This window comes from Phoca vitulina, unplaced genomic scaffold (assembly GCF_004348235.1).
Source record: "Phoca vitulina isolate PV1807 unplaced genomic scaffold, GSC_HSeal_1.0 scaffold4, whole genome shotgun sequence".
Lineage (NCBI taxonomy): Eukaryota > Metazoa > Chordata > Mammalia > Carnivora > Phocidae > Phoca > Phoca vitulina.
This window is the reverse complement of record NW_022589707.1, coordinates 16,969,463-16,991,465: the sequence shown is the minus strand read 5'-3', so window position 1 is coordinate 16,991,465 and position 22,003 is coordinate 16,969,463. Positions and strand designations below refer to the sequence as shown.

General features: G+C 46.6%; 1 protein-coding gene across 1 annotated transcript in view; it reads left to right on the top strand.

Moving 5' to 3' along the window:
• The window catches only part of SND1 (staphylococcal nuclease and tudor domain containing 1), a 409,526-nt gene that overhangs the window by 311,158 nt on the left and 76,365 nt on the right, over nt 1–22,003 (top strand). The window contains exon 17 of the mRNA XM_032401299.1: nt 3,441–3,501. Within this exon, the coding sequence (XP_032257190.1) occupies nt 3,441–3,501 (61 nt within the window). The remainder of the gene's footprint in view (nt 1–3,440; nt 3,502–22,003) is intronic.

Sequence of the window (22,003 nt, the reverse complement as noted above, 5' to 3'; positions counted from 1 at the left end):
TTTAGATCTGCCTTTGTCCTCATTTCTTTTACAGTCAAACCCATAGGGTCCCTTCAGCTTTCATGCAATATCATAATATGCACAGAGCTAAAAGATTATGGGGTCCAGGAGGTTAGCTCACTCATGGGTCTTTGTAGATCCTTGAGATCAGACGTGTGGGCTTTGGGATGTTCATAAGCTACAGCATCTCTCATTTTGATTTGAATCACCAGTGAATATATTGGGCACTAGAGGCACAAGAGAACAGGCTAGCTCAGGATACTGCGTTGGACTGCCCTGGCCTGTAGAAAAGCCCCTCTTTGACTTCTGGCTGAGCAATACTATTTGCTTTTGGTTGCCGCCTCTTTGGGATTTCTTTAGCACTTACCTTCCCGTTTTGTGAAACCAAGTGGTGTGGCAAAAGAAGTCCTGAATTCTTAGTTCAAGAGCTATGGGTTCCAGTTCCCAAGAACAAACTGCAGCTACCTGGGCATTGCACCAGCTCTGTTGGCCATTTGTACAGTGGGGTAGAGATGCGAGTGCTTACCCCTGGTTGTCTCTTCAGTCTCACGTTGACTCCTATTTTGGTTTTGGTAAGATGCATTCGAGTTTGTGAAGAAGAACTCCTCATATTGGCATGTGAAGTGCCTTCCCCCTCCCCTCTATTTTGTAACTGCACAGTGTAGCTTGAATTTTTAACAGTTAAAGATAGGCCCCTGCTAGAGAAGTATTTTAAGAATCTAAACTCCAGTTGTCTCTCAGTAACTGTTGTAATTTGGGGCATGGTACTTAGGTAGAAGGGGCAGATATTTTAGTATTTCCTCTTTGTGAGCCTCTGGATAATGAACTACAGAGCAGTTCTGGGTTGGAAAAAGCAAGTGAGTCCACACAGGGTCTGTGACTTAAAGACCTCACAGAGGTAGCAGATGTTCGGTGGTTGTGCTTTGGATGGAGGGAGGAAAGGCCCTCCTTGGATTGCCTGAGACCTCCGTTAGCAACATTCTCATCACTTCCCTGCCATGCCCCACTTCTGTGTTGCCCTCCCCTTTCTCACCGCCGTCTTCCCCTGGTGTTTCACGTTTCCTAAAGTTTCTTTCCCTTTCTTTTTCAACTCTTGTTTCCCCAGCCACTTTTCTACCCGATCGTGTTTCTGGCCCACCGATGATATCCAAAAGCACAAGGGTGGTCAGAGAGAATACTGACCACTAAGAGGAGTCAGTGGCCCAAAGCTCTTTTACTCTCTTAGTTACTATGACCTTCCCTTTGTCTGTATGTTTGCTGATATTTGATTGTGGAAAAAAGATAAATTTTTCCCCATCTTCTTTGGTGCCCCTGGCATGTGAGTTTGCAGATCTTAGTCTAATCCAGATTTGATATTTAGCTTTCTTGGTTGTAGTGCCCCAATCTTGCAGAGCCCCAAGTTGGGGTCTCTTGATATAGAAACTTTCTGCGTTTTCTTAGCTGCTTATATGATTACCTGGCCTGACTGTTTTGAAGGATCTTTATCCAGAGGAAAGAGGAGTATGGCCTAAACTCAGGATAACTTGGAGGTTTTTACTAAAGGAACCAGTCTGGCCTGTTCTCCTGGGCATTTCCCTTCATTATATGTATGAAAACTGTTTTCTGAACAGTGTAGGAATGACAAGGAGTTTTTGTTTTGTTCTAGGTTTATTCACTTTACTTTTACCTGTATTTTTATTCCATACATTGTCCTGGAGAACATTTCTCTTGGCCCTCTTCCTACCCCACAAGGATCTAGAAAAGCCTGATGAATTGGCATTCCTGGATGCAGAGATCGCCCCCCACCCTTAGGAGAAAGTACTGTGTAATTGTCTGGATGCCTGAGTGTGGATTCACAGCCTAGCACCCAGTAGCTCTTACCTTCGGGGCAGCCTCCATTGTGCCCCACTCCGGGTGCTCTTCTGGGGCGGAGCTGCTGCCGTGGTGGCCCCCGTTGAACAGGTTTTTTGTACCTTGTGCCTATTCCTTTGACAATCAGCTTTAGCTCAGGTAATCAAGTATTATGATGTGATTGTCCTTGATCCTGTCCCATCCTTCCCCTTTAAATTTTTCTTTTTTAGTATCTTATTTTTGACCAGGATTTGTCTGTCCCCTACCTACTTTTCCCAGTTACTTGAAACTTGCAGTATCATATAGGAAAGGAGAAGCACACAGATGTCATCATTTCACAGCATGTGCTGGGCCCCCTGTTTGATCCCACAGCGGTGCCTCCATCAAGTTCGACTCATATGCGTGAACCTGTAAACTGACTGGGAAAGGGTGTGGCGTGGGGGAGAGCCTACAGTGGACACTGCCCTTGGGGCAGCCCCCCTGCCGGGGAGCAGACACAAAGCTGGGGCACAGGTGCCTGACTCCCTGCTTATGACTGCATTGTCTTGGCTTTGGGTAGCCAGAGCAGTAATTGCTGCCTCTTCTTTCTCTATTTTGGTAAAGAGAGTGTTGTAGTCTTTCCATCCCATAGCCTCATGTGGAACCTACCAGAGTCTCTCGCAAGTCTCTTGTTTACATTTCAGATGGTCCCCATTGTCTGGAGACTTGATAGCCCTGCTTTCCTTAAATGTGTTTTACAGTGACACTAGTTAGCACGGAACTACTGACATTCCTGGCTACCACTCAGCCCCATTTCCTGTCTTTCCTGTCACCTTTCATTGTATTTCTTCTTTTTCTTCATTTTTCTACGTGGTCCTTCTCCTTGGCCATTAGTTCCTGTTGTCTTTTTTCTTTTTTTTTTAAGATTTATTTATTTGAGAGCGAGAGAGAGAGAGAGCACAAGTGGGGGCAGGGGGAGACAGAGGGAGAGGGAGAAGCAGACTCTCCGCTGAGCAAGGAGCCCAATGCGGGGCTCAATCCAGGACCCTGGGATCATGACCCGAGCCAAATGCAGACTCTTAACTGACTGAGCCACCCAGGCGCCCCAGTTGTCTTTTGTTTCTTTCCCTGAGCTAGGAGTCTGGGAAGACTGTTCCAGGTCAGGGGTCTGGGTGTTCTGGCATTCTTGCTCCAGGGCAAGAAAAAGAGCACTTTAGATACCAGCTTGTTACCTGACCCTTTGTGGCCTTGAAGGCCAAAGCAGCCAAGGAACTCTAGAGGAAGTCCAATTAGCTCAACAGTTCTTCCCAGCCTGACTCAGTTAGGATGTAACAGGGGTGGGCAAATCCGGCCCACTGCCGGTGTTCATGAATAAAGTTTTACTGAAACACTGCCACACTAATTGTTTTATGTACTATGGTCTATGGCTGCTTTCATCCTCTTAACAGCGGAGTTGAATAGTTAACGACAGAGGCCATAAGGCCTGCAAAACCTAAAATATTTACTTATCTGTCTTTTTATCACAAGAAGTTTGCTGACCCTTGCTATACAGTAAGTATATGCTTAGTTGGTTGGTTTAAATAGCTTGCAGCCCTGAAAATGACAGTTTGCTCTCATGTCTCCTGCCTCAGGCTGGGCTCCTTCTGGGCCGCGCAGAGTGAGATCATTGTGTCCATTGCTGTAGCTTTGATTGTGAGCTATATGAGCGCTGTGTCCCACTGGACGGCATGAGCTTGTGTGCCCCCCTCCCGCAGTACAGCTGCCTCTTTCAGGCAGTTCTCTGCTGCACTGCCAAGGACAGGAAGATCTGGTGTAGCTTCCCAGATGGGGAACTGTGCCCATTGCTAGCATCTTCCCAGAAGTAATGGTGAGCATTAGCTAATGGGTAGATAACTGGCTTAAATGTGCACGCTCTCAGTTTTCGAGCTCCAGTTAATCATGTGGTTCTGAGCGACTCTTTTCTGCCTTGGTATTCCTATCTAAAACACTGATCTAGCAATCTAAAGCCATCCTCTTCCTTTTGAGGCCCTTCCTGGGACTAAAACAGTCACATGGGATCTCTTCACACCTGTCAGGAAATCCTGCACTCTTAGAGAAGGGGCTCTAAGGCATGAAAAGAGATCAGTGCCACAGTTTAACCCTCTTCACAGTGCCAGGCTCTGAGAGGTACATTTCCCTGGGGCAGAAGCTGGGACGTTGGAGGTTTGGTGATCATTTCCAAGACCTTTCTCAGTGACCCCTTTGTCCTCTTGAGATCTCAGAAATCACCCTTTGCTGCTGTCTGGAAAATGTCCTCGTGCTGGACAGCCTGAGCTGAAAACTCTGGCTGCTGCCCTGACCTATCTCCCTTTCTCCTGCGGGCATCAAAAGGGAGGATGCCCCCCTGGGGAGCTCCTGCTGCAGGTTTCGGTGGCCAGGGCATAGTCCTGGATCCCCTCACTCCCACTACCCCGCTTTTTTAAAAACAAAGATGCACAAAAGATCACAAGCAACTGTTGCTGTCTGAAGAACATGTATTTACGTTTCAGAGGAATATGGACTTGGCAGTGAATACTGGTGTGTATTTATGGAGAGCTGTTCGGGAGAGAAACCTTAGAATAAAAGAAAAATGGTTTCTTGTTTTTTGTTTTTACCACCAAGTGTGCTGCATCTTGTCTGAGAAAGATAATAACGGTCCAAGCAGTTTACCACTGAAACTGTTTCTCCACATTTCCCCATAGTGTGGTATGTGCCCTCACCCTTGCTATTCCCGTCTGCCCATGCAGGTCCCTTCCCTGGGCAGGAGACACATGGGAGAAGGAGCAATAGCAAAGTTAGATCTCTGGATGAAAGTAATAAGGATAGTTCAAGCCACTGGGAAACCCAGAAGGGTAAAGGAAACCTGGTGCCCATAAGGCCAGCGAGACTCTGTTCTCAGACTGTCCCTGGGTCCCGTAACCCTCGCTGAGCCACGAATAACCTGCTGGGAAGAGCCAGCTGTCTACCAGCATTTCACTCATTTGCAAAGAACACCGTATTCTAGATTACCTCTGCCACTGCCCAGGGAAAAGAGAATGCAGTAAGGTCACCTTTCTAAACCACCCTCTTAACTCTGTGAGGTGTTAAGGGCTGTTGGAGGCTAAGGCTTTTCTCTTACCTCACCACACACTCTTGATGATTCATCCCCCACCAGTGGTCTTTGTTTTCCATTAGAGGCTGTTTTCTTTGAAGGGGGCTCAAATAGAAAATTAAGAGTGGAAAAATCACTCTTAATAGTGATCAGGTTTTCCATTTATATAGTGTTTTCTAGTGTAAAAGTGCTTTCATATACAATATTTCATTTAATCTCAAAGCAAACCTACACGAGCAATATTATCCCAGTGTCACAGTTCAGGAAACTGAGATGCACGGTGACCTGCCTCTATTCACAGAGCTTGTTGTAGAGCAGATACCAAAACCCAGATGTCTACATTCCAAATCAAGTGCTTTTTCTTCCCCAGATTTTGCCAATTTTTCTATTAGAATGTGGTCATTCTTTTAGCAGTATTATGTCCTTTCTCAACCCTCAAATATCTGGACCTAATTAATTTATAAAGGACTTCCCTAAAGATCCAGCAGTTAAACTGAGAGTTCATCTGCACTAAGGAACCACTGAGTCTGATTCTGGATGCTCACAAGACTCCAGAGGGATCCGAGGGATTTGCTATGGCCACACCTTCCCAAAATATTTATTCTCTTCTTGTCACAGTTTTTACATCTTTCGATTGCCTGATTCCTACTTCATCTTTTGTTTGACTTTTGTGGGCTTTCCTTTTCCTTTTCCTTTTCTTTTTTCTTTCTTTCTTTTTTTTTTTTTTTTAATTAATGATTCCACTCTGACCTATCTTGCTCCATTTCAGCTTGATCATATATATCCATGTTCCTAATCTTTCTTAAAAGACGTATCTAGTAAGTGCATCATTTAGAACTATATAACTCCCCATTGCCTCTGGGATAAAGTCTAATCTCCTTAGTTTACATATATCCTTGATTACCTCTCCAGCTTCATGTCTTACACACTACTCATTTCACTGACCTTATTCTCACAGTTCCCCATATTTACCATTCCATTTCATCTCTCCCACTCTTTAGATCAGCCCAAGCTCCCCACTCAGTGTATCAACCATCCCCCTTCTTTGCTTTCTTATTCCTACCTATCCTTCAAGATACACCTCCTTTTCTGGGAAGGTTTTCCTTGATCTCCCAGACTGGGTGTGATGCCCTTCCTTTGGTTCCCATAGCGTCCTGTGCACACATCTGTCATGCACTGACCAATGACGTTGAAGGAATCTATGTGTCAGTCTCCCCCACCCCCCCAGATTGTAAGCTTCTCAAGGACTGGATCCACAAGGATTTTTGTCCTTGTGTTCTTTGTACTTTGCGTAATTTATAAGAGATGCTTAATAGGTAGACATTCATTAAATCCACTACTTGGTTTCCTGTGACCTAACTCCAGAGATCGGGAAGAAGGCCTGCTCTTTTGTTGTCCTTTGTAGTTCTTTGGGAAAGCTCTTTATGCTCAGCATTTGTGGGTCAGGGAGGAAGACTGGAGTATTGAGGCCAGACACACAGCTGCTAAGTCAGGAGCTTCTCGTTGAAAAAGTGCATTACCAAGACCTGACTCTGCTCTTACTTTGGGACCCTGACATCCCTGGGTCTCCCGAGCTCTCCAACCAAGATACTTAAAGGTAATGAGATCATGATGTGTGAGTGTTTTTGAAAAACTTCCACTGTTCAAATAGAAATCATTAGTGTCCCTTCATCATATTCCCAGTAGGCTACTCATCTCTTTCCCTCCCAGGTATATTTCCCATTCTTTGCTTTTGTGGATCAAACTATTAAAGAGGCAAAGGGTTTATTTTGAAGTTCAAGTCAACCAACTCTTGTTCAGTGATAGGCTGTAAGTACCACGTGAATACTAGGCTGTTACCTCCCTACTTACAGCCCCTTCATTTCTGGGTTCTTGGCCCTTGCCAGGTATCTCTAAAAGCCCTAGAAGGGAGGCCCTCAATTCCCATTCCAGCCCCTAAATGAAAATGGCATCACAATGAGAAGAGGTGAGGTGAAAATGAAGAATGGAGGATACTGTCATGTCACCCTGTTTTTCCCATCCCCTGGCTGCTTGGGTCTCCCCTGCCAGCTTTTAAGCTCCCCAGGTACCAGTCACCAGTAGCCTTCCCCAAGCTAGCTCAGCAGCATGTGCTGATAGGCGCCAACAGTGTGCTGGCTCCAGTGGGATTCCTCTCTGCAAAGCTGCTGGCTCAGCTAGGCTGTTGTCTGTTTCCCTATTCTTCTGCTTGGAACTTTCATAGCCAGTCAAGCATAGAATTGCATCCATTCTTCTGAAATAGCTGCTGGGCCTAATTTTTCATTGGCTTGGCCAAGATCCTATTACCTGTAATTATATCATACAGGCTGACTGGTAAAGTTTGATAGGCCTCACTGCCCTCCTGAGACTAGTGTTCACATCCCAGTGTTGGGGCTGGGGAAAGAATAAGGTTTAGGGCCACAAGAGATTTGGCCTCCTTGGGGACATGTAGGGAAGGTCTCAAGGATATAATTCTGTCTCAGGGAAGAAAATCCTTTTCAGCAGAGGGATTCTTCCTTTCCCTGGGGAATTGGTCCTTATTACTATAAACTCCTCCTTAAGAGACTGATGTTTCTTCTGCCAGTTCAGTTTGTTCCTACCAGGAAAAAGGAATTAGGAAGTATAGCCCTAAGACCTGACAGATGTTGTCCCTCCATAAGCAGGTTCCTTTGCAATGCCGAGGTGGGTCCCTGGACTGATTTTTCCCTCTCCACCTTTACTTCTGACCCACATCAGTCTGAGAGTGAAGATGCAGAAGGCCCAAACATGACTTCCTCTTGCATCCTTCTACTAGATTGGTCCACAGTACTTGCTTTAAACCTCATCTAAATTGAAGCCTGGAGGGACCTCTGGGTGGCTCAGTCAGTTAGGCATGTGCCTTCGGCCCGAGTCATGATCCCAGGACCCTGGGATCGAGTCCCACATCGGGCTCCTTGCTCAGCGGGGAGTCTGCTTCTCCCTCTCCCTCTGCCTGCCGCTCCCCCTGCTTGTGCTCACGCTGTCTCGCTCTCAAATAAATAAATAAAATCTTTAAAAAAAAAAATTTGAAGCCTGGAAATGAGTATAGTGGGCATTGATTGCCATTGGAGGATGCATTTATTAGTTCACTACAAGATTATCATTACGAACACAAGGTCATGAAGATCCTTCAAACAGAGCTTTGCTAAGCAGAACTCCTGCCACCTATGGTATTCAGTACTATCTGCCTGTCTGACATAAATTTCTTTATGAGCCATCCCTGTGGACAACAGCTATTGCCAGGCACATCCTGGTCTACCTTCTATATAGCTATGTAGAGCCTGTGACCCAGAACGAATGGAAAAATTCTATCAGGAGGTAAGAGATTTCTGGACTCCTCATAGGCAAGGATTGTGCTAGGAGAGCTAGGTGCTATTTATTTTAATTTAGTTGTATCAGATGCCCCTAGTAATAATTCCTGGTTTGTCTTACCTCTTCAGTCATCCTGAATATTCACTGCTTCTTGAGCTTTGGTGTAAGGGTTCTCTTTAAAAAAGAAAAAGGGGGGTGGGGGAGGAAGCTAATATCCTTAATATAATAGAAAAGCAGCTCCAAATTTTTTTCAGATGAAATCCCTTATTTGTGAAGTCTGTCCATTTCCTTCTGGAAGCTTAATTTGGAAAATAGTTCTTTATTTCATATCTTCTGACTGGCAGATCATATTTACTTTCCACACTAAAGATGACCTCATGCAGACTTGCCCCATTCTCTTTATTACCAGAAGAGCTTCACACGGGACCCCAACACCCATGTAGATTTGAGTGTGAGCTTTCATGCTTGGCATGTTTGGGGATCTTCAGGCATCATATCTCTCTTTTCAGTTTGTCCTAACTATTCCCAGACACACCCACTGCCTGAATGTTAATATCTTCTCCTTGGAATTATATAATTCAACTGATATCTTTTTAGAACACAGCCCTTAATATACAATAGCAGGGCTGCCAGAGCTGCCAGCAAAGAGTAAGCAGATTGTACATTTCATTTGCTCTCCAGGTAAAACTAACATTCTGGGGTTTCACATGTGACTCCTCCAAGGACACAGTAGTGACTGTTCTAGTGGATGAGCCAACCATAACCCTGCCCTCTTCTTGCCATTAGCCTTGTGTCTGTTGCCAAGGACTAGACAAGATCCTCTGTGTTCCAAATCTGGCTTTATTGATGAACTTCCCACTTGCCACTCCACCTGTGACAGTTTCTCGTCAGCTGAACTTAAATGGATTTTGGAAATGGAAGTGACAAATAGTCTGTTATGAAATGCTGTGGTGCATGAAATAAGATTATGAGCAGGCTTGAGAATTAACAGCAGATACCCTAACCTGGTCTAAACAACACGTGTCACTTATTCAGGAAGGGGTAAGTTCATCCTTAGACCCATATCCAGAACATGTAAGGACATTTTTCCCTTCCTGGCCACTTAAAAACTCTGTTAGTAACATGTGCAGAGTCAGACCTGCGCTCTTGTTCCAGCTTCGCCATTTACTGAATGACCTTGGACATGATCCTTAGTTTCTCTAAATCCAGGGCAGTCTCAGTGTATAATAGAACTCCGAAGAATGGTGCTCCTAAGGTTGCATAGTGCAGCAGTGCTGCTGAACCTACTCCTTCAGCTACAGCGAAGGCACCTTCTCTCGAGGGTTGGTGTGGAAGTCATGTATATATATAAAATTTCCCAGGACTGGTGCCCTTGTAAATAGTAAACACTCGGCGACAGCTTGTGTCATTATTTTTATTATGAATGAAAATTCTTCTCTCAGAGTTTAGCTAAAATCTAGGACTGGAACTTCACTGTGGACAAACCATGATACCCAGAGTAGGGAGGCAGGCTAGTCATTGGCATGTGTGTTGGGAGCAGCATTATATTAGAATCAACAAAGAACCATGGTTAGTCCTCGCCTGTGCTCTCCACACGCCAGTCCTGTCTGCTTAAGCCAGTGATGGCAAATACGCATTCCCCCCCCCCCCGCCGCCCCATCTAGCACCCATGGCAGACCTTTCCAGTCTTAGCACTGCTTTGGCTTAGGGCTCAGAATCTTCTCAAAACAGGGCTCCTAGGAGCTACTACCCATTGAGTGGATTTGGCACGTATTTGCCATCCTTGATCTAAGTTCTCAAAAAACTGTCTAGATACCATCAGGGGTTAGCCAGTCATTTTTCTATGAAGAAAGGCTAAAGAAACAGGGTCTTTTTGCCTCTGCTTCTGCATGGTCCTCCACGTCAGAATCTCTTTGTAGGCAGTGTCACACTCAGTGGAAAAGTAAAGGTCTGGAGGTAATGCCACAGAGTCCTAACCTGCACACAGAGACTCTTCTAGACTTGACTGTGGACAGATACGGCCAGCCATCACCAAGAGCCCAGATTCTACAGATGCCACATAGACATCTAAGAAATAATGGCTTGAGTACCTTTGCTATGCAGTTGAACTGCCATACGAGTGTTTCGAGGATGATATGCCAATACTCAGGGCTCTCTATACTTTCTTCCCATTTCCTGGTGTCACTGTGACTTGAAAATGAGGGATACAGGGATGACCTATCTAGATCCTAGCTGGCCCAGGCTTCCTTACCCTCTGATGGAATAGCATTTGCTCTTTTTTGTCCCCGTACCACCTTACCGTGGCCACAGCAGTCTAAGATTGCCATAGGTTTGTCTTTGATCTTTATTAAATTGGAGGGTTAGAGGATAATGGAGTGCCAGGCACGAGCTCTAAAGAAAGATCTAGGTGTTAATCAGGATTGAAAGGGACAAGAAAAGGACCCAAGATGAATCCTTTGGGACAGTCACTGCAGCAAGAACAAAAGCTATCTATTGAGCTAGGAATGAAAAGTTGAATTGGAAACAGCTTTACTGTGCCATTTTTCTTTCCAGTTAGCATAATGCCTCCCTCTTCTCCTTTTGCCTTCTCTTGATACAGTGGAATCCTATCTAATGGTACCAGAAGAGGGTCTTGGCATTGAATGTATAGCTAGAAGGGGAAGATTATGCAAGTAAAACCCAACAGGTCCCTCCACCACTACCAGCAGCCTGCATCAGCTTCTTCCCTTCACAGGTTTCTCCAGTGCTGGCAATGCTAGGATGCTGGTACCTCTCTGGTTAAATAAATCTAAAACTACTGGCCCAAGATTTTTATAGCAGTGCTGCAACCCTATATGAGGAAATGCAACAAATAGTCCATTACCACTGATTGGATATGGATTTTTGGCCTGGCCACTTGCCACGTGGTAATTTTAGAATAGGGTCACTTTCGGAATTGGAAGATTCCTTGTAGGAGGGTACTGGTGTTTGCTAAATAGTGTTTCTTATCTTCATGCCCTCTCACAGCCATGCTCCCACCTCCTGAGTGTAGGGCCAATCTCTCTGCCCGGCAGAGACAGCAAGAGCTCATCCTTCATCGGCTTACAGGGCTGCAGACGTGGCCATTTCCAAACACCCAGGGTGCACTTAACCACTTCCTCCTCCTAATATCAGCACTTCCACTCTAACCACATCAGCAGCTTTGTAACTTGCATTTTATTTTGCTCTTCGTTTTGGCCCTTCAGGTATTTGTGGGAGGAAGGTCGGGGGACTGGTGCACTGTGTTGTCACTAATTTCAGAATTACACAATTACACCCTGAGTCATTGTCTCTGGAGAATCATTTAAGCAAGAGTGTCAAGAGCATCCTAAAGGGCTCCCGCCCTTTTCACACTTGGGTTTTAAAGGTTGGGTTCGCTTTCATATTGGATATGTGACTGCCTGTTTGGTTTCACCATCTGCAAAATGGCAGCACTCGGCCCTGTTCTGCCTGGAGAGAGCTGAAAGGCGATGAGTAAGGCATGGTGCAGAGGATCTGAGGAGCCCCTAGTTCTTCCCACTTACAGAGAAGGCGAATAACCACACACAGGCTGAGGTCACTGTGTGACCTGGAGAGGGACCTGTGGTTGCTTTTTTTTTTTTTTTCTTTTCACCTGCATCTGAATAATTAGACCCGGTTGATGAGACAGGAGATGGACCTGTGGTCCTAGACCCTGAGATGTGACCATTGTTTACCTCTTGGGCTTAGCTCTAGGCTATTTTCCCTTTTCACCCTGCCATAAAATCTGCCTGTTACGTTGTCATCTTGCCTGTCTGTGCGTGGTCATTGTCCCAGGATTCAGATTAGACCTCTCACATTTTGGCCCTGACCTCTGATCTTCAGGATGTGTCTCAGATGTGTTTTTAGAGGATAGTCTTGAACCCCGGGAGCCATGATCTTTGTTATTATCAAGTATGTTGCAAGACAGTTCTGCTTTATTAGCTTCCTGTCTAGCTTTTTTTGGCTGTTGACCCAAGGCTGGGGGTCAGTGTGGCAAAGCTGGAGTTTGCCTTGGAAGCTTTTGATTCTTGTTTTCCCATCCAGAATTATATTACTGGTTGAGATAGCCCAGCTAGACACCACTCAACTATGACAACTTTAAAAATTCATGAGGCCTTGCGACCCATAGCGCCTCTCAGCATACTGACTTCTAGCCTTGCATCCAGGGAAGCCATATGGTTTCACATGCCTGTTGCCCTGATGAGGCCTAGCAAGTACATGAAGTGCAGAGGGAGGCCCTGAGACTCCTCTCCATGGCCAGCTCTTCAAGGTGTGAGGAAGGGCTCTTCCTGACACATTCACACATGCACCCAAGCATGCCTAACACCCAGCCACGGGGAGACCAACTCTGGGAAGATGCAGCGTTCTCACCCTGCCCAGACTTCTTCATCTGTCCTTCCTCTCTGATGCTTTCACCCTCCCCCTTGTGTTTCTGTAATTTGTACAGTATCGTCGAGAGGTGTTGAAGAGATCAATAGCAATTCACCTTTTCCCTTATTGATTAAAGTGATGGCAAGTTAAATTGGCAGGCAGTACCAATTCATTCATCATGAGCTATCCATTTCCTACCAGGCCACCAGTGACCTCTCCCTGCCTGCTAGTTGCTGAGCAGCAGCTGAGATTATGCCTGTTTCTAGGCTGCTTTAATAGGAATGAGAGAACCACTGTGTTTGGCTCCTGTATCAAAGCTGAGTGAGGAAGGAGACTGCAGGTGATGAGCAAGAAAATGACTGTGGAGCCTGTTCTTCAACTCGGCGGCTTTATTGGAGGGGCCCACCGCACGTGTGGTACTCTCAGGAAGGGGCAGCATGGCGTCAGTTGATGGACATCGCCGCCTCACCCAGCAGTTCCTCTCCCCTGGTTTTCTAAAGGGCACAGGCTTCCTTTGTGATCCCACAGAACGTAAACTGCGTGTGGGGACTGGAAAGTCCATGACACCTGTGAACTAGCTCTGGTTTTGGTGCCCACGCAGACATATGTCATTCCCTCTGAGACTTCAGGTAGTGACTTGGGCTCACCCTGGGGGAATCTGGGGTGCCTGGGGTCGAGCTTGAGTCAGAGGGTGAAGGCAGGGCTCTTGTGCTTAGGAGGGGTCTGTATCTACCAGGGGTGGAGAATGGAGACAGTTTTAGAAACAAGCACAGAAAGGGTGTGTGTGTCTGTGTGTTACTCTGTTCTCCCTCATTGAAATGCCCTCTGATTCTCTGTTGGGAAAGGTGACGGAAACACAACCCATGACATTTCCAGTGCCATGCACTGAAGAGCTCATTTTTTAAAACTGCATCTCGAATGCCAAGTACTTACTACTTCACTCACCTGGTGGGATGACCAGGGGTCTGTGAATCCCAGGGCTCTTAAAAGGGAAGCTAGCACTGACTACAAAGGCAAAACGTGGTTAACTTAGCCCCTTTTCTCTTGATGTATTATAGTTTGAATTCTGTTGGTTCTCTAACGCATATAGACACAGAAGCAACTGTTGCCCACCACACCCAGCAAAGTCGTTCAGCACTGCAGAGGGGCGGAAAGAGCTGGAGTCTGCTGCCTTGCACAGCATGAACCAATTCCCAGAAACTCCTGTGGGTAGAGTTTTGGCTGAGGGTAAAGTATCTGGGGGGGGGCCCCTCGGAAGCTTACCCTGCGCCATGACCTCTACCCAGCAGAGGGAGCCACTTACCTGAGTGGGCAGTTAATGGTGACCAGTGGGACTTGCGGTTCCCCAGAGCTGGTTGTTGCCATCAGGGAGCTTGCACTCTTTTGTGTCAGCCCAAGTACATGGCTAGGCTTCCAGAAGAGCACTGCCGTCACAGTCATGTTTCCTGAGTGCCCAGTGGGTTTAGGTCACTATTTTGGTTGTCCCTTTCCCGGTAGGAAGATTTCACTAGAAACCCAGTGTCACTATGTCAGGTAGCTCTGCAGTCTGCAGATGCCAGACCTGGAGAAGGCAGCCAGCTCTCTGTGAAGCTGCCTAATTACATGTGAAGCTGCCAGCAGGACGATTGTTCTTTTCCCATGGATCATTAATAAACCATTCTGGTCTGCATAGATGGGGCAGGGGAAGTCTCTGACAATTCCATCACCTTCCTCAGCTTTGTTAGACAGGTCTTCCTCCCTTTCAGTCTAAAGCATTCAGAATGGCTGGGAATGAGGAGAGGAAGGGAAAAGAAAAACCTATTTCCATATAACACACGTTTTTCTCCTAAGATGGAAAGTGGCCCCCTGCTTTCAGATTGTCTTGGCAGCCGGAGTACAAAGGGTTCAAGGCTTGCCATGGGTGGGGAGTGCTAGTGGCCCAGCTCCTAATATTTGCAGCCAACTACAAACCAGGCCTGATTTGGAGACAAGGCGGCTAGAGCAGCAGATGGTAAATAGTCCTGCCCCCCTGGGGCCTGGGGTCAGCCCCGTCTTCTTCCTGCAGCCAAGGCAGCCTCATTCCTGCTATGCCTGAGCACAGGAAGCTTTTATGGCTTTTTAGAAACTACTTTTTTAGGCAAAGATGGAAGAAGGCAAAGCAAATATAATATGGGAAACTCAATGTAGTTAGAAATATTTCCCTGTCAAACAGCCTAAAATAGAGCTTTTCCTTTGTTGGGTAGAAGAATTTAGAATCTACATTTCTCCATAGAGCATTGAGTGCAGAAATTAAAAATGGATTATAAATAGAAATAAAATGACCCATTCAGTTTCCAAGGACTTGAGTCTACAGCCTTCAGAATACTGAATTAGAGCATTTGAGAGCTGTCAGGGCTCTAGAGGGGACACAGTCCAGTCGAAGCAGTTCACAGTATTTGAGAAACTGAGGCATGAGGAAGGTAATCCTTGGGACACACTCACGTAGTCAGGCACAGGAGAGCTAACATCTCCACATTCCTGTTGTATCAATCTGACCTGCACCCTCACCTGCCTCCCAGACAGCCACCTGTTCATCCACTGGCAGTACAGATAACTGGAAGACTGACAGTGGCATAGAAAAGGGAGTGGGGTGTACGTGGTAGAGGTGGACAGAAGAGGTGAACACGTGCATTCTCTAAATTGTATTATTTTAGTGAGAAAAGGACACGAGGCTAAGTCAGAGGAGAAAGTCATCTGGGGCCTCAGCGTTCTGTGAAGAAGACTCTTAACTAGACGGGTGCAGAGAGAATGCACACAGGATGAGAAGGCATGCCAGAGAGGGAGGAGTACAGGTGTCTCACAAGCCTGGAATTTTCCATTTGCTTTTCCTGATTAGTGATCATAGAAAAGCTGTTATCTTTTCATGCCAAAAACTAAGCTTCAAAAATGCCCAGAAGAAACACCATTTTAAATTAAGGGGCTTAGTTTTTCCTTTTGGGGTAGGGGAGAGGCTTACATTGTTTGCTTTTTTATTTATTGTTCCCCCCCCCCCCCCCAGCAAACAGTTGCAGGGCAGGGGTGAAATGTATTGCCCTCTAACTCCTTAGGCAGGACTCCAGCTCAGGCACTATTTTCTGGTCACTTTCTCCCAGGCCACTGGGTATTACCCTTTGCCCCCAGCATCCTGCGCTCTTGGGCCTGCTCCCTCTATTCTCTCAGAGGAGGCAGATCCGAAAACCATGCCATCTTAGCAGGCCCTGGGCCTTGCCCCCCAGCCTTGTAGCTGAGGCTGGTTACCAATCTCGTGAGCAGTGATGTCTGTGTCTTTCAAGGGCTTGTCAAGTGGGGGAGGAACAAATCACATTTTCCGGCAATTTAATTTTATTAACTCTGATTTTTCCCCCCCTTTTCCAAAGCACAGCTAAATGGAGCTAAACATACACACAAGGGCTATATTTAGTCCTGATGGTGTGGTAGAGTAGGGAAGGCACAAACATAGAGGTTTATCTGCTACCTAGTAAACACAGGGAGGTGTCAGGGCTGGAGAATTCAATAGTAGTAATAAGCATTTATATGGTACAATGACAACTTTGATACAGGGCATAATTTTCTGGTGATTGTTATTAATTGTGCTTCTGCCTGTGAGCGGCCCCCTAGTGAGGGGCTTGGAACACCACGCAGAGTTAAGCTATATTAAACATCAATTAAAACAGCGTAAAATAGAAACCAAATAAAATACGCAAAGGTCAGAATGGCAGTGAACGAGCAGACGAGGCCTTGAGGGGAGAGGGGTTAGGGCCTGGTGAGTCTAGTACACTGGGGCACTCAATGCTCCTCGTTGCTCTAAGCTTCTTTGAGTTCCTGAGTTTAGCAGGTTTGCTGGACTAGCTTCCCCAAGTTCAACTCTTTCCCAAAGGGGTCTCAGAAACAACTCATTATGGCCAGCAAGAAATGCAAGAAGACAACCAGAGTCTACCCACACTGTCCAGTAAGACTTTCTGCAGTGATGGAAATGTGCTTTATCTGCATTGTCCAGTATAGTAGCCACTAGCCACATACGGATATTGAGCACTTAAAATGTGGTTAGTGTAACTGAGGCACAGAATCTTTAATAAAATTTTAATTTAAACAGCCACACGTGATTAGTGACTACAATATTGGACAACACAGGACTCTAGACAGTCTTCGCCCACAGTAAACACTCCAGAAACATTCAGTTTGCATTGCACTCTGCCTAAACCAATCTGCACCTTTCCCCGATACCTCTGAATGTTTAATGCTTTTTTTTTTTTTTTTTGACCCAGTCCTCCCATGCTCTTGACTTAAGCTTCCAGATTCTTTCATAAGGGTCGTACACAACGCCAAGAAATGAGAAAGGTCAATGCCTGCATCAGACCAGACAGCTGTGGCCTTACCCCTGCCCCCCTTTTCTCCTCGTATCCCCCAGTCAAGCTAACACCAGGTGTTTCCCACTCCCCCAGGCAGAAAAGAAGTTCCCTTCTGGCTCTCTGGCTAAATGAAGATCGCAGATCTGTGGTGCTTATCCCACTGAACGTCTGATTCAGTTGCTGAGTCTGACCCTTGAAATCTGCAGAACCCGGGGATTGTAAAATTCCCAGGTCATGCAGGGAACTCTCACCTGACGTTCTTTGGTCCCTTTGGCACCTAAACTGAAAATAACCTTTACCAATAGCTCTTTAAACACTCGTTGAATGCTTAGAATGGATCCATTCATTGGGATGACATAGTATAGTAGAACAAAGCACTGTACTTGTAAGAAAAAAATCCCATATATAAGTCCTGGCTCCTCTATTTACTAAATCTGTGACCTTGACAAAAAATCACTTAACCTCCCCGAGGCTTCATCTTCCCACATAAAAATGAGTGTGCTAGATTGAATGACCTCTATGTCTGAGAGGACTTAGAAAAGAGATCCAGAGAAAGACACCCTAGTTGCCATGAAGTCCTATACCTCACTCATTTTCCGCCTTCAGATGTCAGGCCTGCATTTCAAGTACCCCTTTCCTGAGTCCGCCAAGATGCCCACCTGTGTCTAGTTAGCACTGACGCAAACTGGGAAGTTGTCCGGCAGCACGGACACACCCAGAGTCAGACTGGGCAGCATTACCTCCTCTGGTCATCATTGCTCTCACGTGAACCTCGAGGAGGCCCGAACAGTCCCCAGTTACTTTGAGGCATCCTCAGAGGTAGCATTTGGGTCCGTCGTGGAAAGAAGGCAAGAGGTTTCTTGGCTTAGGCACCAGGTCCATACAGCAAAAGAGGGGTTTGGGAGTTACCTGTGTGTGCCAGTCATCTTGGCTGGCTGGTTGTCTGCCAGCCCCCCTCCACCCAGCAGTCACTAGTTACTGCTCCAGGGATTGTCCCCAGCCGCCCAGAGCCCCTGTGGAGCTGCCAACTCTGCACAGCTCACAAAGGGCCCTGTAGCATCTCTAATTGAAGAGCTAGCTGGTGAGCGGACGCCCTCAGTAGAGGTATTTTTAGCTGCAGTGATACAGCCTCATCTTTTCTGCTGGATGGTTTGTTTAGTTATTTTTTAAATAAAATAAATAGTTAAAATTGACGACTGTGATCCCAAACCCTAGTGCCAACGCCCAAGAAGTTTTGGCACACCCCCTCACCACAGGCCTAATTAATCCTGTCTAAGACCAGGTGCTGAAGCTCTGAGTTTGCCAGAATATTAGGCCAGAGAGACAGCGTGTACAGAAGGGAGAAGAGCTAGAAATAGAGAGAAGGCATAATGCAGCCTGGCCTGGTGTGAGGTGCTGAGGGCCCTCTGAGCAGACTGGACAGCTGGGAACAACTTTTTCCAGGCCCCTCAGACCTTTGATGGATCTAGGGGATCGAGTGAGCAGGCCTCAGCTCCTTGCATTATACAGTGGATCCCATTCTGTACCTAGTGGACTTAATGCTTTTGTTTTCCTTCTCTTTCCCGCGCCCCCACGCCCCACCAAGAGGGAGGCGGGAGGGGCAGAGGGAGAGAGAGAATCTTAAGCAGGCTCTGCTGCCAGCACAGAACCCAACTCGGGGCTCAATCTCATGACCTTGAGATCATGACCTGAGCCGAAATCAAGAGTCTGACACTTAACTGACTGAGCCACCCAGTCGCCCCTTGTTTCCTTCTCTTTATCCTGTTCTGTGACTTGCCACCTTTTCCTTAGCTTTTTTTATTGTGTACCATGTGATGGGGGCAAAAGGATATTCACGGAGCTCGCATTAGACCCCCGTAGCAGGATCCTGGATGGATGGGGCAGTAGTTCTCAACCCTGGCTGCGCACTGGAATCTTGGAGTGCGGGAGGTTTAGGAAAGATGCTCATACCTGGGCCTCCCTTTGAGGATTCTGGTTTCATCAGGCACCAGCTTTTTATTTTATGTTCCCCAGGCATAGTAGGTGATACCAAGGAATAGTTTGTTGATTGTGTTCAGTGTGATAATGACATTGTGGTTATGTAAGAAAATGGCTGTGTTTTTTAGAGATGCATACTGAAGTATGGAAAGGTGAGGTGACATCATGTCTGGGATATGCTTTAAAATACGTCAGCAAAGAAAAGGGGGATAGATGAAGCAGATCTGTTTTGATAATTACTAAATCTGGATGGTCGGTATATGGGAGTTCATAACTATTCTCTAGTTCCAGTGTTTCAAATTTTTCAAATCGAAGTTTTTTCAGTAATAAAAATATGTTTTTAAAAAAACTTAGAATTTCTTCAGGGGATTCTAATGTTTAGCTAAGGTTGAGAACCGGTGGTTTAGAAGATTAAATTTGGATCCCCACACCCTAGATTAGCTCTGACTTGGGGCTTTGCATAACATAAGCATGACCTTTCAGGATAAGTTCTCATAAGTAATCTGGACCCTCAGCTCTTGAGGAGGTAAAGAACAGCTTGGGCACAAAGAACAAATGACACCTAGAATCGGAATTCAGAGTGGACAACTAGGCAGCTTTGTTCTACTGAGTGACCTCAGTACCACCCAGCCCCAAAAGCTGTTGTGCTTTGGGCTTTACCTGCCTTGTCACTTGCCAGCACTCCTGCATACCACCCTGAGGACCTCTCTTGCCACACCAGGACCATAAAAGACCACTACATGGTGACACATGCACAGGGGGGTCCTGATTTCCTTAGTGTTCAGCACTTTACCTAGTGGGGTTTTGCTGAAGCTAGAGTGAGGGGGGAGGGGGCTGAAATTGCACCTCCCTGTCCTTCCCAGGAGCCCACGTGCTCTCAGTTCTGTGTGCAAGTGTGTGAGGGCCCTTTTATGTCCTCAGCACCTGTCCCAACTCCCAGGCAGTATTTTGCTCTGGCTGCTCAGCAGGTGGGATAAACAGAAGCTTGCTACAGCCCAACTAAATGGTGCTCTGGAGCTCTGGCTGGAAGCTTCCATGCTACATTTAAATACCACAGCCTGGCTTAGGACCCTGACTTAGCACCTCTCCATTCATGAGCAAGCTGCTGGCTCTTCTTTATTCAGGGGCTGTGTGATGTATACCTATAAGCAAGTCTGTGTGTTGCTAAGGGAAGCTGAAGCAGAGGGAAAGCTACAGACTGCCCAAGGTCACTCGACCAGCCCAGAGCTTTGCTACCAATAGTATTTACTAAGTGCATGGGTGTCCTTCTTCCCACTCCCTGGGGAAGACTCGGAACAGTCCTTTCAGCAAATGCCAGCTTGAGAAAGGTGCAGAAGTCACCCCCTGCCCCTCTGTAGGAGGGCCCAGAGCATGTCTTTCCCCAGGGTCTGAATCAGTGTGGGTCCTACCACTATCCGGTGCCTACATCCAGAATTCAAATGGGCATTTTCTTCCTCCGCCCCCTCAGAAGAGTCACTAAAATGACTTGGGACAGGTGCTGAGGACATAAAAGGGCCTCAGAGTCACTAAAATGTAAAACTCCAGGCCGTGTGGCCTTCACTGGACTGGATGGGAGGAGGCAGAAGCTTTCCCTGACTCTCCTATGCTCCCTAGTACGTATCTCCCCTTGTTGCCACCCTTAGGCTATCCATCTTGTTTCAGGAACTCCTGAAGGGCAAGAACCAAGTCTTTCATCTCCATTGTTCCTCAGCACCTGGCACAGTGCCAGTCACTACTAGCTCTAAATAAGCATATAGATGAGGAAGTGGACCAAAGGAGGGCTGTGACAGGGAATGCCAGTAGGCTAAGGGTCAGAAACCTGGCATTTTTAAAAGTAGCTTCTCATTCATTTGGGCTTATGAGCCTGAACTGAGCCCTTCCTGAGTTAGCTTGTAGAGCAGCCAGTGTGACTAGGGAGGGTTTCTGACTGGTAATGGCTAGAGAGAAACATGCTATTAGGTTCTCTTTCCACTTTCCTTTGGAATAAATGGTAGTCTCCCTGTGCCTTGGTTTCTCCCATTTGATATTCATGGGCCTCTGAGCAGTCTGTCCCCTCTCCCTCCTCACCTGGGGCTCTTAGGAGGGTGACATGTTTGTAGGAGTGTTTCCCTTTGTTTTTCCAGGGCAGTCAGTCAATTAATACTTGGCCAGCTCTCTCGGAAGTTACTCCTCCTGAACCTCAATGAAACCTCAGGGGCACTAGCTCAGCTAAAGCAAAACTATGTACAAGAAGCACTTCTGTCATTAGTGACAGGACTGTCCTGCCTGTCAGAAACCAGCGTGACCACTGAGTCTTCCCCTGCTCCCTCTAGACTCAAAAGCAGAGGTTCTAATCCTGAGCCTGCCCTTGAATCACCGGGCTATATTTTTAAAATATCGAAATCCTGTCACCACCCCTAGAGGTGCCTCTGTAATTGATCTAGAGTCTGAACATTGGTATTTTCTAACGGCCCTTAGTGCTGGCAATATATACTTGGGACTGAGAACCATTGTCTCAAAGAGTATTCACCAGAAGGAGCTGTAATAGCGCTTGAACATCCCACTGCTGGCCTTGCCCTACCCACCACCACCCGCCCTGGAAGGTGGAAGAGGAGAGCGTGTATTTGCCTCTTCTGCACACCCCACGTCGCCTTCCTCAGCTGGTTCTGAGACTGTTCCCAGACTGTGCGATTGATGGTGCAGTGTGGTTGTGTCCCCCGCCCTCACCCCCCACACACTCTCTCACGGCCCACTGCTCTTAACCTTGGGCAGGTGACTGGAGCAAAGATGGATTATCTGTGGACAATGGTTTGATTTTGTTTTAGAGGGCATTAGTGAGGGAGAACAGTCCAGAACTGTCTTTGCAATTTAAGATGAATATTTAAGATTTTAGCTCAAAGAATAGCTTGCCCACTGGCTCCCAGATATCACATCCCATCCTTAAGTAGCAGAAGAGTCTGCCTTAGCAGTGAGAAGCAAGGCCAGACACCAGTTGAAATCCCAGACAGTTTCCTACCCTCCCTCCATATCTTGCCAGATATTTCAAGCTTTAAGTCCTTATTCGTGC